The sequence below is a fragment of the Oncorhynchus clarkii genome, chromosome 32 (genome assembly GCF_045791955.1).
Source record: "Oncorhynchus clarkii lewisi isolate Uvic-CL-2024 chromosome 32, UVic_Ocla_1.0, whole genome shotgun sequence".
Classification (NCBI taxonomy): Eukaryota; Metazoa; Chordata; class Actinopteri; order Salmoniformes; family Salmonidae; genus Oncorhynchus; species Oncorhynchus clarkii.
In genome coordinates this window covers 25,793,398-25,810,876 of record NC_092178.1, presented here as the reverse complement: position 1 = coordinate 25,810,876, position 17,479 = coordinate 25,793,398, and the positions used below count along the sequence as shown (strand labels likewise).

The window sequence follows — 17,479 nt, the reverse complement described above, 5'->3', positions numbered from 1 at the left end:
AGCAGCACCTAGATCTTATGCACAGATTCTGTCAGACCTGGGCCCTGACAGACCTGGGCCCTGACAGACCTGGGCCCTGACAGACCTGGGCCCTGACAGACCTGGCCCTGACAGTAAATCTCAGTAAAAACAAAATAATGGTGTTCCAAAAAAGGTCCAGTCACCAGGACCACAAATATAAATTCCATCTAGACACTGTTGCCCTAGAGCACACAAAAAAACTATACATACCTTGGCCTAAACATCAGCGCCACAGGTAACTTCCACAAAGCTGTGAACGATCTGAGAGACAAGGCAAGAAGGGCATTCTATGCCATCAAAAGAAACATAAATTTCAACATACCAATTAGGATTTGGCTAAAAATACTTGAATCAGTCATAGAGCCCATTGCCCTTTATGGTTGTGAGGTCTGGGGTCCGCTCACCAACCAAGACTTCACAAAATGGGACAAACACCAAATTGAGACTCTGCACGCAGAATTCTGCAAAAATATCCTCCGTGTACAACGTAGAACACCAAATAATGCATGCAGAGCAGAATTAGGCCGATACCCACTAATTATCAAAATCCAGAAAAGAGCTGTTAAATTCTACAACCACCTAAAAGGAAGTGATTCACAAACCTTCCATAACAAAGCCATCACCTACAGAGAGATGAACCTGGAGAAGAGTCCCCTAAGCAAGCTGGTCCTGGGGCTCTGTTCACAAACACAAACACACCCTACAGAGCCCCAGGACAACAGCACAATTAGACCCAACCAAATCATGAGAAAACAAAAAGATAATTACTTAACACATTGGAAAAAAAATTGGAAAAAAACAGAGCAAACTAGAATGCTATTTGGCCCTACACAGAGAGTACACAGCGGCAGAATACCTGACCACTGTGACTGACCCAAAATTAAGGAAAGCCTTGACTATGTACAGACTCAGTGAGCATAGCCTTGCTATTGAGAAAGGCCGCCGTAGGCAGACATAGCTCTCAAGAGAAGACAGGCTATGTGCTCACTGCCCACAAAATGAGGTGGAAACTGAGCTGCACTTCCTAACCTCCTGCCCAATGTATGATCATATTAGGGAGACATATTTCCCTCAGATTACACAGATCCACAAAGAATTCGAAAACAAATCCAATTTTGAAAAACTCCCATATCTACTAGATAGACAGAGAGAGAGACAGACAGAGAGAGAGACAGACAGAGAGAGACAGAGAGAGACAGAGAGAGACAGAGAGAGACAGAGAGAGAGAGACAGAGAGAGACAGAGAGAGACAGAGAGAGAGAGACAGAGAGAGACAGAGAGAGACAGAGAGAGACAGAGAGAGAAAGCCTGACAGGAGCAGGCAGGCAGGAAACTACAACAAAATTAAACCAATGAATTATAGATAACACGGAAAGCACTTTATCTATTGAATAGATATTTAAATGTATTTGTTGTTATTTTTTCCCCTCTTGACTTGTTTGTTTATTTTCCGGTGAAGACGTGACTGTCAATCTTGTTAGTCTGGAAGCGGTGATATTATACTGATAAATCAGGCGTGGGAGGTGATGACGCTATCCTACAACTCAGTGTCCCTGATGTTTTATTCACACAGATGCCTGTGTGTGTGTGTGTCTGTGTGTGTGTGTGTGTGTGTCTGTGTGTAATGATTCACTGTTCAATATAGCCTGCGTGATGAAAGAACAAGCTGTAAGGAAAGTACAGTATCTGAGCGCAGACGGCATCACACTAAGACAGGACACAACTACACTCAAAGTACAGTATCTGAGCGCAGACGGCATCACACTAAGACAGGACACAACTACACTCAAAGTACAGTATCTGAGCGCAGACGGCATCACACTAAGACAGGACACAACTACACTCAAAGTACAGTATCTGAGTGCAGACGGCATCACACTAAGACAGGACACAACTACACTCAAAGTACAGTATCTGAGCGCAGACGGCATCACACTAAGACAGGACACAACTACACTCAAAGTACAGTATCTGAGCGCAGGCGGCATCACACTAAGACAGGACACAACTACACTCAAAGTACAGTATCTGAGTGCAGACGGCATCACACTAAGACAGGACACAACTACACTCAAAGTACAGTATCTGAGCGCAGACGGCATCACACTAAGACAGGACACAACTACACTCAAAGTACAGTATCTGAGCGCAGACGGCATCACACTAAGACAGGACAACTACACTCAAAGGGAGACTACAATGAACAAACAGTGAACGGACAAAGATGGAATGGCTTTCAGTCATACTGAAAAACTCGATAACAATTCTAACAACAGCCATTGTGTTGAGTCCATCTGATTTGGCACTGTATCAGAGAGAGAGAGAGAAAGAGTTCACACTCCTTGGATTCCGTGAGAAGCCAGAGTAGAACTCATCCTGAGAAGTCATCCGTCACAATCATGAGAAAGTCTGCTAAAACTGGAGGGTTTTCAGATCCCCCCAAAAATTATAACATTCAGGAGCTCGAGCTCCTGGTTTAATTATGGCATTAGCCAAGCGTGTATAAAGGATGAATTAATTTCATCACGGTTATTTATAGATGTTTTACAATGAAAATATTAGTAGGCCTAAAACTGTTTTACTTTGACATGGCAACTTCAGAAGGGTGTGTGAGTGTGAGTGTGAGTGTGTGTGCCCACCTATCTTCTTGGTGCGCTCCTCTCCTCTGGTGTGCATGATGATGGGAGAGTAGATGAAGGGACTCTTGGAGGACATGTTGTTTTCCAGAAGGCCTTTCTGCTTGTGGGGACGCAGGCTGACGGGCAGATCCAGCAGCTTCACTGATCTGTAGCAGGGGAGAACCAACCAATCAATCAAATGTATTTATAAAGCCCTTTTTACATCAGCTGATGTCAAAAAGTGCTGTACAGAAACCCAGCCTAAAACCCCAAACAGCAAGCAATGAAGATGCAGGAGCACAGTGGCTAGGAAAAACTCCCTAGAAAGACAGGAACCCAGTAAGAAAACCTAGAGAGGAACCAGGCTCCGAGGGGTGGCCATGCTGGATGGAGATTTAAGAGTACATGTGGCCATTAAGGTCAGATCGTTTGTCAGGGGATGGGAGATGGAGAAGGAGGCAGAGAGAAAGATTTTTATCTCCACAGCCATGAACATTAAAGGTCCTGAGAGAGAAAATAAGATGGATTTTGGCATGGTGACATGAGCCAAACACACACACACACACACACACACACACACACACACACACACACACACACACACACACACACACACACACACACACACACACACACACACACACACACACACACACACACACACACACACACACCTCTAGAATTGGTGAATTGTGTCCTGAGGTTGAAGCTCAGGCCATTTAATGAGCAAAGCACTGTGAAGGTGTGAATTGGTGCTAGTAGACACAGCACTTATCACCTCTGTGAGTAGCCAGACATTATCTATCTATCTACACACAGACAAACGGTACAGACGGTCCTCCATCTCTCCTGGTTCTACTAACGGCCCCTGCCAACCCACAAATAGAGGTAGATGGATACGGAGAAGATAGAAAACAGGGAGAAAAAGTGGCTATATAAGACAAGTGGGCAGAATTCTGAGTGAACTTACTGTAACCTAAACACTAGGCTGCCTTTAAAGAACTATTGTATTAGCGCTTGTTGAGGTCAGTTTTTTTATTTTGATTATGTGGGTTGAATGCTGTAACACAGAATAAAACAATGAATAAAAACCCAGTGACTTCTCATTACTGCTGATCACTTATTAACCATCATTTATTCACATGACTCATCAAATGTTTTGTCTGCTGTGTATATTATCACATTTGTTTTATTTGACTATTATTTATTCCAAATCATCTCATCTCTACAGAGCTGCTGCCTATACCGTCTGAAGAACTACTCAATAATGATTTTTGTCAAAGTAAATAAGGCTTTTATGACCGCTGAAAACCAATCAGGAATCACTTTGATCATGTGTTTTCAGTTAGAGATCCCTCACGCGGCAACAACTGTTCTCTACATCTCCGCATGACACAGACCTGACTAGACGATGAGCAAGGCACTATGGTTACTGTAGTTAATTACCAAGTGTTGTGCTCTAAACTACGTGGAGTATTGGCCTGTTAAACACTACAACTCACTACTAAATCACACAGTTCAGGCTAGATCTGATTTATCTCCAGAGAAACTGTGTAATGTGCGCATTGAACTCACGGGGGGGAAAAAAAAGACCAAAATTGTATTCAAATCATTTGACAGACATCTGTTATTTAAAAAGCCATAAAATAAGCAACATTTCGGTTTATCGCTCAGCACTACTTATCAATGACTAACTTGGCTAAATAAAATACATTCACTTGAAATGCATCAATTAAAAATAGCCAACTCAATTTACCAACTTCTTCGACCAAAAAACGGAAATCTTAAACTCTTTTCAAAAGCAATGCATGGACCTCTAAACATAGTTGAAAAAACAATTATTCAACAGAGTCTCCAGACAAGCCTATTCAAGTCTCCAGACTAGCCTATTCAACAGAGCCTCCAGACAAGCCTATTCAATAGTCTCCAGACTAGCCTATTCAACAGAGCCTCCAGACAAGCCTATTCAACAGAGTCTCCAGACTAGCCTATTCAACAGAGTCTCCAGACTAGCCTATTCAACAGAGTCTCCAGACTAGCCTATTCAACAGAGTCTCCAGACTAGCCTATTCAACAGAGTCTCCAGACTAGCCTATTCAACAGAGTCTCCAGACTAGCCTATTCAACAGAGTCTCCAGACTAGCCTATTCAACAGAGTCTCCAGACAAGCCTATTCAACAGAGTCTCCAGACAAGCCTATTCAACAGAGTCTCCAGACTAGCCTATTCAACAGAGCCTCCAGACAAGCCTATTCAATAGAGTCTCCAGACTAGCCTATTCAACAGAGCCTCCAGACTAGCCAAGCCTATTCAACAGAGCCCACAGACTAGCCAAGCCTATTCAACAGAGCCCCCAGACTAGCCAAGCCTATTCAACAGAGTCTCCAGACAAGCCTATTCAACAGAGCATCCAGACAAACCTATTCAACAGAGCCTCCAGACTAGCCAAGCCTATTCAACAGAGCCTCCAGACTAGCCAAGCCTATTCAACAGAGCCTCCAGACTAGCCAAGCCTATTCAACAGAGCCTCCAGACTAGCCAAGCCTATTCAACAGAGCCTCCAGACTAGCCAAACCTATTCAACAGAGCCTCCAGACTAGCCAAGCCTATTCAACAGAGCCTCCAGACAAGCCTATTCAACAGAGCCTCCAGATTAGCCAAACCTATTCAACAGAACCCCAGACTAGCCAAGCCTATTCAACAGAGCCTCCAGACTAGCCAAGCCTATTCAACAGAGCATCCAGACAAGCCTATTCAACAGAGCCTCCAGATTAGCCAAACCTATTCAACAGAACCCCAGACTAGCCAAACCAGGCCTATTGAACAGTGGTGTCATTTCTGCTATATGACTGACTTTTACTGAAACGTAAACAAGTCAAATGTCACCATAAATACATTTACAAGTAGATGCTTCTGTAAATCAGAGTGTCATGTAAAATGTTCACTTAGCTCGCAAACAGCTATAACTCTGTTCTGACCAGGAGGGAGGAGAAGAGCTACATTTCAATCATTACACCATCGTCAGAATGACCTGACTTTGTTGAGCGGGAAGAAATATTGTCTATTGATTAATCAGGCCACTCAGAGTAGTAGCTACTCAATGTTAGAACAGTGTGGAAACAATGATGAGCTCATTGGTACATTGATTACATCAAATCAGAATGACAGTTCATACACCAGGGTTGTGTTCATTAGGGCACACCGTAGCAAAACGTTTTGCAATGGAACACGAAAACAGACGTTTCTTATTGGACAAGGTCAGATTTTACCTCCCCATTTCTCTCAGTTTCAGAGCGTTTTCATCCATTCGTTCTCAATAAACACGACCCAGAGACCCCTCACCACCTTTGACTGACTTACCTGACAACTGTTGCTGAAAAAGGTCTTTAAAAATCCGATTGACTGACTGACGTACCTGACGATGGGTAGTTTGCTCAACGGTACTGGGGGCAGTTTGAGTCCATCAGGCAGGGTGAGAACCTCCATTCCTCCAGGACATTTAGACGTGTAGTTCTCCAGACTCTGAGTCACCTCCTTCTTCTCTGTGGACCGGGGAAAGAAGGGATTCGGGTTAGAAACGTAGAGCACATTACAGATGGTCAGTCTGACCATTTGAAGTGACCAGGAAAAACCATTTCTTCAAAGAGAGTTTTCACACAGTGTCACTATAGGGTGTAAAGCACATATTACTTGGCACCCTTTTGATAGAGCCAGTTTCTCCCTCACCAATTGAAGTAACCTCTCTCGCTAGACCTATTGCTCCTAGTCTAAGCAAGATTACACGGCCCTGCCAATTTAATTGAGCATAATAACACAAATAACACAACTCCAGCCCAGCCATGTCCCTTCTCCCCATCCTACAGTGTGAGTTTTATAGCTGGATCAATAAAGATGTTTATGGCCGTGCTGTATCATCACTCTCAGCCTCGCTGCTTTAGTTGCAAACAAAAATGTCTCTATGAGTTACTCTGTTGGCTGGGCCTCACGCCACATGGGGGCTGAGAGAGAGAGCGATATACACTTCAGTCAAGCTCCTAGATAGGCTACTTCTCAGTTCCCCACTACATACCCCTGCTTGGACAGCCACAAAATCCCACAGTATTATCCTGAGCAACAGAGCAGCACAGACAGAAGGTACTTTGATCCAGAGTCAGGGCGACCAGGCAAACATGTCCTCCTGTAGTTCTGATCTGACAGACTGAAGAGCAGAGCAGTTCCAGTGACAGGAAACAGAACATCACCGTGATAAAACATCTCTCAGAGTTAATAGTGCCATTATTGAAAACACTGACATGGCCTTGCTTTACATAAACATGTATCGAGCATCCTGTTGTTACTAAGCACATTCCTGTCACGTAAAAAGCTGACCAAACGAAGGTCTTAAAGGGATGTTAAAAGCCCTCTGTTTATTAGGAGTCGAGTCACATTCAGCGTTGTGTGTTTGCAGTGTTGGGAAGTGGCTTTAGTGATCATGGTTTAACAAGCAGAGAAATGCTGCATGCAGCTTATGAAACCAACGAAGAAGAAAAGGACATGGAAGGATTTGAGTATTGTTGCCTACCTGTCTACGTACCAGTCTTTCAATCCGCTTCCCTGCCTACTCGTCTGCCTCCCTGCCTGTCATGGACAATTTCAAATGATTCCTAAACCTGCATGGAGTCTGTCTGTCGATACATTTCAATTTAGTAAATTGTATTTGGAAGCCCAAGTAAACGCAGTCTAAGAGTAAAACATGGCAAGTTGAAGGACAGACCCAGACGAACAAAACTCTGTATTGATTGTCATTTTGGGATGATGTAAGGTAAAACAGTATCCTTGAAGAGCTCACTGCAGCATTACACAAACAGCTCTCTGACTACCACTCTCTCTCCGTCTCTGTTCCCCGTCTCTCTCTGTTCCGCATCTCTCTCTGTTCCCCGTCTCTCTCTGTTCCCCGTCTCTGTTCCCCGTCTCTCTCTGTTCCCCGTCTCTCTCTGTTCCCCGTCTCTCTCTGTTCCCCGTCTCCACTCCCCCTCCGTCTCTCTGTTCCCTGTCTCTCTCTGTTCCCTATCTCTCTCTGTGCCCTGTCTCTCTCTCTGTGCCCTGTCTCTCTCTCTGTGCCCTGTCTCTCTCTCTGTGCCCTGTCTCTCTCTCTGTGCCCTGTCTCTCTCTCTGTGCCCTGTCTCTCTCTCTGTTCCATCTCTCTCTCTCTGTTCCCTGTCTCTCTCTCTGTTCCATCTCGCTCTCTGTTCCCTGTCTCTCTCTCTGTTCCCTGTCTCTCTCTCTGTTCCCCGTCTCTCTCTCTGTTCCCTGTCTCTCTCTCTGTTCCCTGTCTCTCTCTCTGTTCCCTGTCTCTCTCTCTGTTCCCTGTCTCTCTCTCTCTGTTCCCTGTCTCTCTCTGTTCCCTGTCTCTCTCTCTGTTCCATCTCTCTCTGTTCCCTGTCTCTCTCCAACAGTCTTTCTTTCAGCTCTGCGTTCTATCTGCGACCCCCCAACAACACATAATACAGCTGCTTTTCAACTCCAGTTCAAATCCTGTGGGGAATCGATTAGACTCACTTTCGCTTGGAGAGTTGAGAGAGCAGGTGATTAAACAAGTAAACATGACAGGAAATTCTAAATGTTTGCCATCAACTAGTATGTCAGTCAGCAGAGAAATAAGCAATTCAATGAATAAGCGTAGGAAGAATTGAGAGCAAAAACTAAATTACAGGAGTTCACAGATTTTAAATTGGCCCACATCAATTAAATAGCCCGATCACACAATTTGCCCCTCCACATACTAACTAGATGTTTATAAATGCAGTCAGACAGATAACTACAGTGGAATATGCATTTTTCCATCTAACCTTCAGTCCATACAGTACCAACCCCTCCGACTAGGCGGAGGCCAGACACAGAGCCTATAAATAAAGTAAACGCTGCCTCCTCTACTTTACTACTCACGTTGAGTAATGAACCGCTGCAGTGCACAGGTATCGAGGAGAGTCAATACGTCCTGACATTTACTGGGCACAGTGACAGACTGCTTAACAGACGTAACGACAGCACATCGTTTCCCTTTCGTCTTTCACCAAAAACACAGAGAACTGAACACAGATCTTGAATTATGCCTAAAGTGGTGAATAAAGGAATATTTAAAACTTAGGTTCATATATTACTTAGTCTGAGACCACGTAAATCAACCCAAGGAAAACCTGATTCAACTCATGAATTCTGCATTCATACTTCCACATTCCTTCTTACATAACTGGGTCAACAGTCTTAAACTTTGAAAGGCACCAATATGTCTCTCTCTCATTTCTCAGTTCATCCGCTCATTTTGAAGAGAATACCCTACATTTCCACCCAGAGCAGCAGCCTATGGTGTGGTACTGTAGAGGACCCCTGGTGATGACTGTGGGCTGTTTTAGCATCCTTGGTGAGGCCTCTTAACTGACTGAGACTCTAGGGGGAGAGAGGGAAGAGAGACTGGGACTTCCAATACATCCTGACACGAGTAGCATTCAATAAAACATAGAGGGAGATTCTGCCAACTGTCACTGTAGATGATGTACTGCCCTGCCAATGTGATGGAAAGTGCAGCCAGCATACAAACTAATGAATATCAAATGAATTACGAATATATATATATTTATTTATTGTTTTGGGGGCAGGAATGTTTACAAGGAGAAGTCAACTGCAATGACATCCGCATATTGTGGGCGAAAATCCTAGCCTAATCTTATCCACTGTAAACCAGAATACTGCACTAGAAAATGTCAAGTGGGTGGGAGACTAGCAAAAAGTGACAACAGACTTGGAAAATACGTGCACTTACTTCAGTATACAGAGATGGAGTAGGTGAGTGGCCATCTTATGCGCCTGTGAGGATTGAGGGAATTCGGGAGGCAATGCCTGGGGCTTTCAAGCAATTCATCGACAAGTTCAGCTCATAACGTTGATGTTTACTTCAGTTCACACTAAAGTAGCCAGGAACTGTTATGTACGACTCATAGACATACACTGAACAAAAATATAAAATGCAACAGTGTCAAAAGATGTTACTGAGTTACAGTTCATAGAAGGAAATCAGTCAATAGAAATACATTCATTAGGCCCTAATCTATGGATTTCACATGACTGAGCAGGGGCGCAGCCATGGATGGGCCTGGGAGGACATAGGCCCACCCTGCGAAGTCAGGCCCAGCCAATCAGAATGAGCTTTTCCCCACAAACGTGCTTTATTAGAGACAGAAATACTCCTCAGCACCCGTCCTCCCTCTCCTCAAATAATCCCACAGCTGAAAAAGACTGATGTGGTGTCCTAGGCTGGCGTAGATGCAAGTGGTCTGCGGGTGTGAGGCCGGTTGGATGTACTGCCAAATTTCCTAAAACAAAGTTGGAGGCAGCTTATGGTCGAGAAATGAACATTACATTTTCTGGCAACAGCGCTGTTGAACATTCCTGCAGTCAGCATGCCAATTGCAATTTACCTCAAAACTTCAGATATCTGTGGCATTGTGTTGTGTGACAAAACTGTATATTTTAGAGTGGCCTTCTAATGTCCCCAGCACACGGTGCACCTGTGTAATGATCATGCTGTTTAATCAGCTTCTTGATATGCCACATCCGTCAGGTGGATAGACTAGCTTGGCAAATGATGAATGCTCACTAACAGGGATGTAAACAATTTTGTGCAAATGTGATAGAAATAATTATTTTCTGCTTATGGAAAATTTCTGTGATCTTTTATTTCAGGTCAGGAAAAATGGGACCAACACTTTACATGTTGCGTTTATATTTTTAGGTATGGTGTTCTTTGCAACTCAGCATTCTTTGTCCTCCAAACACGACGAGTTGAGTTTTTACCAAAAAGTTATATTTTGGTTTCATCTGACCATATGACATTCTCCCAATCTTCTTCTGGATCATCCAAATGCTCTCTAGCAAACTTCAGACGGGCCTGGACATGTACTGGCTTAAGCAGGGGGACATGTCTGGCACTGCAGGATTTGAGTCCCTGGCGGCGTAGTGTGTTACTGATGGTAGGCTTTGTTACTTTGGTCCGAGTTCTCTGCAGGTCATTCACTAGGTCCCCTATTGCAGATTCAGTCTTCCCAGCCTGGTGCAGGTCTACAATTATGTTTCTGGTGTCCTTTGACAGCTCTTTGGTCTTGGCCAACTCGTCGTGTTTGGAGGACAAAGAATGCTGAGTTCCATCCGAAGAACACCATACCTACTGTGAAGCATGGGGGTGGAAACATCATGCTTTGGGGCTGTTTTTCTGCAAAGGGACCAGGACGACTGATCCGTGTAAAGGAAAGAATGAATGGGGCCATGTATTGTGAGATTTTGAGTGAAAACCTCCTTCCATCAGCAAGGGCATTGAAGATGAAACGTGGCTTGGTCTTTCAGCATGACAATGATCCCAAAAACACTGCCCGGGCAACGAAGGAGTGGCTTTGTAAGAAGCATTTCAAGGTCCTGGAGTGGCCTAGCCAGTCTCCAGATCTCAACCCATAGAAAATCTTGGAGGGAGTTGAAAGTCTGTGTTGCCCAGCAACAGCCCCAAAACATCACTGCTCTAGAGGAGATCTGCATGGAGGAATGGGCCAAAATACCAGCAACAGTGTGTGAAAACCTTGTGAAGACTTACAGAAAAGGTTTGACCTCTGTCATTGCCAACAAAGGATATATAACAAAGTATTGAGATAAACTTTTGACCAAATACTTATTTTTCACCATAATTTGCAAATTAATTAAAAATCCTACAATATGATTTTCTGGATTTTTTTTTCTAATTTTCTCTGTCATAGTTAAAGTGTACCTATGATGAAAATTACAGGCCTCTCATCTTTTTAAGTGGGAGAACTTGCACAATTGGTGGCAGACTAAACACTTTTTTGCCCCACTGTATATAGTCTAGCCAGTGTGCATATAAAGTTTAGTGAGTGTGCATATAAAGTCTAGAGAGTGTGTATATATAGTCTAGTGAGTGTGCATATAAAGTCTAGTGAGTGTGCATATAAAGTCTAGTGAGTGTGCATATAAAGTCTAGTGAGTGTGCATATATAGTCTAGTGAGTGTGCATATAAAGTCTAGTGAGTGTGCATATAAAGTCTAGTGAGTGTGCATATAAAGTCTAGTGAGTGTGCATATAAAGTCTAGTGAGTGTGCATATAAAGTCTAGTGAGTGTGCATATAAAGTCTAGTGAGTGTGCATATAAAGTCTAGTGAGTGTGCATATAAAGTCTAGTGAGTGTGCATATAAAGTCTAGTGAGTGTGCATATATAGTCTAGTGAGTGTGCATATAAAGTCTAGTGAGTGTGCATATAAAGTCTAGTGAGTGTGCATATAAAGTCTAGTGAGTGTGCATATAAAGTCTAGTGAGTGTGCATATAAAGTCTAGTGAGTGTGCATATAAAGTCTAGTGAGTGTGCATATAAAGTCTAGTGAGTGTGTATATAAAGTCTAGTGAGTGTGTATATAGTCTAGTGAGTGTGTATATATAGTCTAGTGAGTGTGTATATAAAGTCTAGTGAGTGTCAGGGTTCTGTGCAGGCCAGTCAAGTTCTTCCATACCGATCTCGACATACCATTTCTGTACGGACTTCGCTTTGTCCACGGGTCATTGTCATGATCAAACTGTTGCCACAAAGTTGAAAGCACAGAATCGTTTAGAATGTAATTGTATGCTGTAGTGTTAAGATTTCCCTTCGCTAGAACTAAGAGGCCTAGCCCAAACCATGAAAAAACATCTACACACAACAACCCATAATGACAACAGAGTGAGAGGCAGAGAGCGAGCGACTTTTTTTTCTCTCTCTGCCTCTCTCTCTCTGCCTCTCTCTCTCTGCCTCTCTCTCTCTGCCTCTCTCTCTCTGCCTCTCTCTCTGCCTCTCTCTCTCTGCCTCTCTCTCTCTGCCTCTCTCTCTCTGCCTCTCTCTCTCTGCCTCTCTCGCTCAGCCTCTCTCGCTCAGCCTCTCTCGCTCAGCCTCTCTCGCTCAGCCTCTCTCGCTCAGCCTCTCTCGCTCAGCCTCTCTCGCTCAGCCTCTCTCGCTCTCCCACGCAGGCCTGAAGCTCCTGTGATGACACGCTACCTCTTCTCTCTCTTTTTCCCTCTCCCAGACAGGGTGACAGTGGTAACGTTAATTAGACTCTCTCTCCCCGAAAGGTCCATCTTAAATAAAACATTTGCTATGATTTTTAATGTCACCGATGGGGACTTGAAAAGGCACTACTGCCTCAAGACAGACCTTAGAAGGGCCCGGCTCTTTCAAAGCCCATCATTTATTTTCCCTGGGAGCTTCTGCTGTGACATTAAATGGGACGACAGCAACGTTCTAGCAATCCTAGAATCTCCATGTATGCCAGATTTTTTTAAAGAAATGTACACAGTTGCTAAATGAGGCCCCACATCTGAGGATTAAAAGGCACATTCTGGGATATTTGAGAATGGTAATTGCCATTCTCATTCGTCAGCTTTATACCAAACTAAATAGCAAGCTTACATTGGGCTGAAAAAGTCAAGATTGTGACTTTAAAGGAAAAGGCTGTTGCTGCTGGGGCTAGACAGTCACACTATGCTTTTTGCTATGCTGAGCTATGCTGCTGTGTGTCCTACAATACTTCCACAGATACGCAGGGAACATAGCAAGGGGGACGCGCCCCACTACTGCATGCTGGGAGAAGACGACCTGCAATAACCCCCGCCGTGTGTGACATCACCACACTGCAGACAAACAGCAGGGGGGTGAGGGAGAAGGGAGAAAAAGGGAGAGGGGGGACAGAGGGAGAGAGAGGATGGGAGAGAGAGAGACAGGCGGGCGAGGAAAGAAGGCGTGCAACCTCAGTTCAGAGGGGACAGATTTGTGCGAGGCCCATTTCAGAGTGTTTCTGCCAAAGACACCATTCAGAAAGTCACTGAGAACTAGAGCCGTTTTAAGCTGCTAAAACAGTTACTCAAGCTTGGAGTTAGGAGTCTGGGGAACAAGGTTTCAACTCAAGTGAGATCATAGCTTTAATATAACAATGAAATATGTTTGGGGACTTTATGCCCAGCCTCTCACACAAAATGGCATAGCTAGAAAAGCATCATACTCCTTGCCTTTCTGTCTCGAGGCATCGCAGGGTGTAATTGCACGTTTAAGTGTGTAGGACGCCAACACACACACACACACACACACGGTGGGTGTATGACAGACACTGAGCTGTAGTTGAGCTGTTGTTATTCCAGCAGGGTTACACGGTGAGCATGGTGCTGGGTAGATGAGAGCATGGCCTCTCTCAGCGTAGCAACAGTCCCTCGCTGCTACTGCTGCTGCTGCCAGTGGTGAATATTTCATACTGTTGGCGCTCTGCTCGCTCTCTCTCGGTCTCCCTCCCTTTCTCTGCATTCACTCTACATTTCTCCTCTCTCCTTCCTCACCGTCTCTCTCCTTCTCCTCCCTCCCACTTTCCCAAAAGCATTACATTGGCCTCGATAGTGAGGTCAGTTAGGCATCAACTCCAACCCTGTCCTCTCTCTCAGATGAGTACCCAAGTCCAGAGGATTTCTGGTCAAAGCTCACTTTCGCCCAGCCACCATATGAGATGACTGGCTTGGTTGAGCATCACACACCATTACACCCGCAGGCACAATGCTGGCTTTCCCAAAGGACATTGACGGATGGCTGCAGCCAGGGGGTGATTTTAGATAGTATGAAATCGAGGGAAAATGCATTAAGGGTTTTAAACTAATACTGACAAAAACGTTTGAGTATGACCATGTAATATCTGTTATTCCAAGTAGTCTTGTCACGATACCAACATTTTACTGACTATACGATACCGGGCCAAGTATCACATTACTGAGTAGTATCGTTATACCACAGGGGAAATTCAGTGGCCTAGCATGCTGAACGCTTGTTCCCGTTCTCTAAACGTTATGCACACGTGCTAAACAAAAAAAACCTGGCGCTGATATTCACACATTCACTGAAATTCTCAGCACAACACATATTGAATTTAAACTTCACACTGTATAATAGAATACTGCATAGAATGGCTCATTTGCTCATATACCTGTGATTGGGCTGGAGGAATGAGAGGAAGGAGTGGACACGCATAATGATCTGCATGTCACTGCTGCATCAAGGGGAAACCACGGCATGAAACCTTCTACTCTTCAGTTAATACACACACACACACACACACACTCTGTCTCCCTCTCTTTCATAAACACACACCACTCTCCCTCCCAAACACACACTGCTCCCAACTTTAGAAACGTTAGGCAACAAACAGAATGTAAGAGAGCACCAGAAAGAAAGAGATGTTTGATATAGTTAGGTCTTTATGAAGCCTACCTTTATGAAGCCTACCTTTATGAAGCCTACCTTTATGAAGCCTACCTTTATGAAGCCTACCTTTATGAAGCCTACCTTTATGAAGCCTACCTTTATGAAGCCTACTGTTAAGTTCATGTTTTAAGTATCCCAATATTTATGTTATTACAGGGCTATCACTCAGTCAAGAGTGCGCATGCACAGGAAGTCTAGTCGTTGATGGACCTGGCCTGTAGTGTAATGGGTACCTTTGAGGGTGTTCATACGGTATAGTAAACTTTGTTAAACTGGAACCTTGTCGTTGTGTCATTTCGAGTTAACACCTACCTTTATGAAGACTACCCGTATGAAGACTACCCGTATGAAGACTACCCGTATGAAGACTACCCGTATTAAGCCTATCTATATGAAGCATACCTGTATGAAGTCTACCTATATGAAGTCTACCTATATGAAGTCTACCTATATGAAGTCTACCTATATGAAGTCTATCTATATGAAGCATATCTATATGAAGCCTACCTTTATGAAGCCTATATTTATGAAGCCTACCTTTGAAGCACACCTCATGAGTAGCAGACCCTTTACCTTTCTTCCTGTACTAATCAAATTGGCCTAGACCTACTGTCAAGGTACCAGGTTGTTAGCTAGCTAGGTAACATGACTGAACAACGCTGTTTGTTATCAAACCAATAATTAGCGGGCCGGGATGAGATTAAAAGCGGCCCGCGACATGGTTTGTGAAATGATATGAAAAGCACGCAGGAAGAAAGAAGTTAACTCCGGTTATAGAAGTCTTGTTTTTTTTTACTATTTGAGCTCGAGACAAGCATGCCTGTCGCAAAGCTGTTCTTCCCTCTCTGGTACTGCTGCATGACAGCGTACCTGCAAAGCCTATACTTAGACTGGCCTGTGCTCTTGGTTATACCAGGGATGAAATTATATACAACATATCAACTTTGCTCGCTCTGCTCCAATATATCAAATGTAACAGAAGACTGATCAGGGCTGGTAGTGGACGTTGAGAAGCAGGTGAGGGCTGGGAGGGACATTATTGGACTGGTGCATACAAGAGACTAGTTGCTGTTGCTTCAAAAAATTTACTGAACTTATAAACAACTGAGTTTATAAGCATTTATAACAGGTACCCGCGGGTTCTTTAGATCGTTAGGGCCGGACATGTTGGTAGTATTATATGAAACAGTACTACAGTATTCTGAAATGTTGGTAGTATCATATGAAACGGTACTACAGTATTCTGAAATGTTGGTAGTATCATATGAAACGGTACTACAGTATTCTGAAATGTTGGTAGTATCATATGAAACGATACTACAGTATTCTGAAATGTTGGTAGTATCATATGAAACGGTACTACAGTATTCTGAAATGTTGGTAGTATCATATGAAACGGTACTACAGTATTCTGAAATGTTGGTAGTATCATATGAAACAGTACTACAGTATTCTGAAATATTGGTAGTATCATATGAAACGGTACTACAGTATTCTGAAATATTGGTAGTATCATATGAAACAGTACTACAGTATTCTGAAATATTGGTAGTATCATATGAAACGGTACTACAGTATTCTGAAATGTTGGTAGTATCATATGAAACAGTACTACAGTATTCTGAAATGTTGGTAGTATCATATGAAACGGTACTACAGTATTCTGAAATGTTGGTAGTATCATATGAAACGGTACTACAGTATTCTGAAATGTTGGTAGTATCATATGAAACGGTACTACAGTATTCTGAAATGTTGGTAGTATCATATGAAACGGTACTACAGTATTCTGAAATGTTGGTAGTATCATATGAAACAGTACTACAGTATTCTGAAATATTGGTAGTATCATATGAAACGGTACTACAGTATTCTGAAATATTGGTAGTATCATATGAAACAGTACTACAGTATTCTGAAATGTTGGTAGTATCATATGAAACGGTACTACAGTATTCTGAAATGTTGGTAGTATCATATGAAACGGTACTACAGTATTCTGAAATGTTGGTAGTATCATATGAAACGGTACTACAGTATTCTGAAATGTTGGTAGTATCATATGAAACAGTACTACAGTATTCTGAAATGTTGGTAGTATCATATGAAACGGTACTACAGTATTCTGAAATGTTGGTAGTATCATATGAAACGGTACTACAGTATTCTGAAATGTTGGTAGTATCATATGAAACGGTACTACAGTATTCTGAAATGTTGGTAGTATCATATGAAACGGTACTACAGTATTCTGAAATGTTGGTAGTATCATATGAAACGGTACTACAGTATTCTGAAATGTTGGTATCATAAGTATCATGACGTTTTGGTTCTGTGATATTACTGTGGTACTGGTATACCGTGCAACACTAATTCCTAAACTAGAGCTCGTCAGGCTAGTAACTATTTTTATTCCGTACATGTAGAAGTTTTTTCCCATGCATCTGTTGACACTTAAAGGGATGCGAGTTGACATTGATGAAAGAGTACACTCTCAAAGACAATGGAGAATGTGACCGTCTGGGTTTCGGTAGCCGT

At 43.2% G+C, this 17,479-nt stretch overlaps 1 protein-coding gene across 6 annotated transcripts in view; it reads right to left on the bottom strand.

The window, feature by feature from the left end:
* The window catches only part of LOC139392219 (trafficking protein particle complex subunit 9-like), a 292,725-nt gene that overhangs the window by 261,356 nt on the left and 13,890 nt on the right, over nt 1-17,479 (bottom strand). For all 6 annotated transcript variants that reach the window (XM_071140027.1, XM_071140031.1, XM_071140032.1 and 3 more), the window contains 2 exons: nt 6,054-6,180; nt 2,661-2,806 (listed from right to left, as the gene is read on the bottom strand). In XM_071140027.1, coding sequence (XP_070996128.1) covers nt 2,661-2,806; nt 6,054-6,180 — 273 coding nt within the window. The remainder of the gene's footprint in view (nt 1-2,660; nt 2,807-6,053; nt 6,181-17,479) is intronic.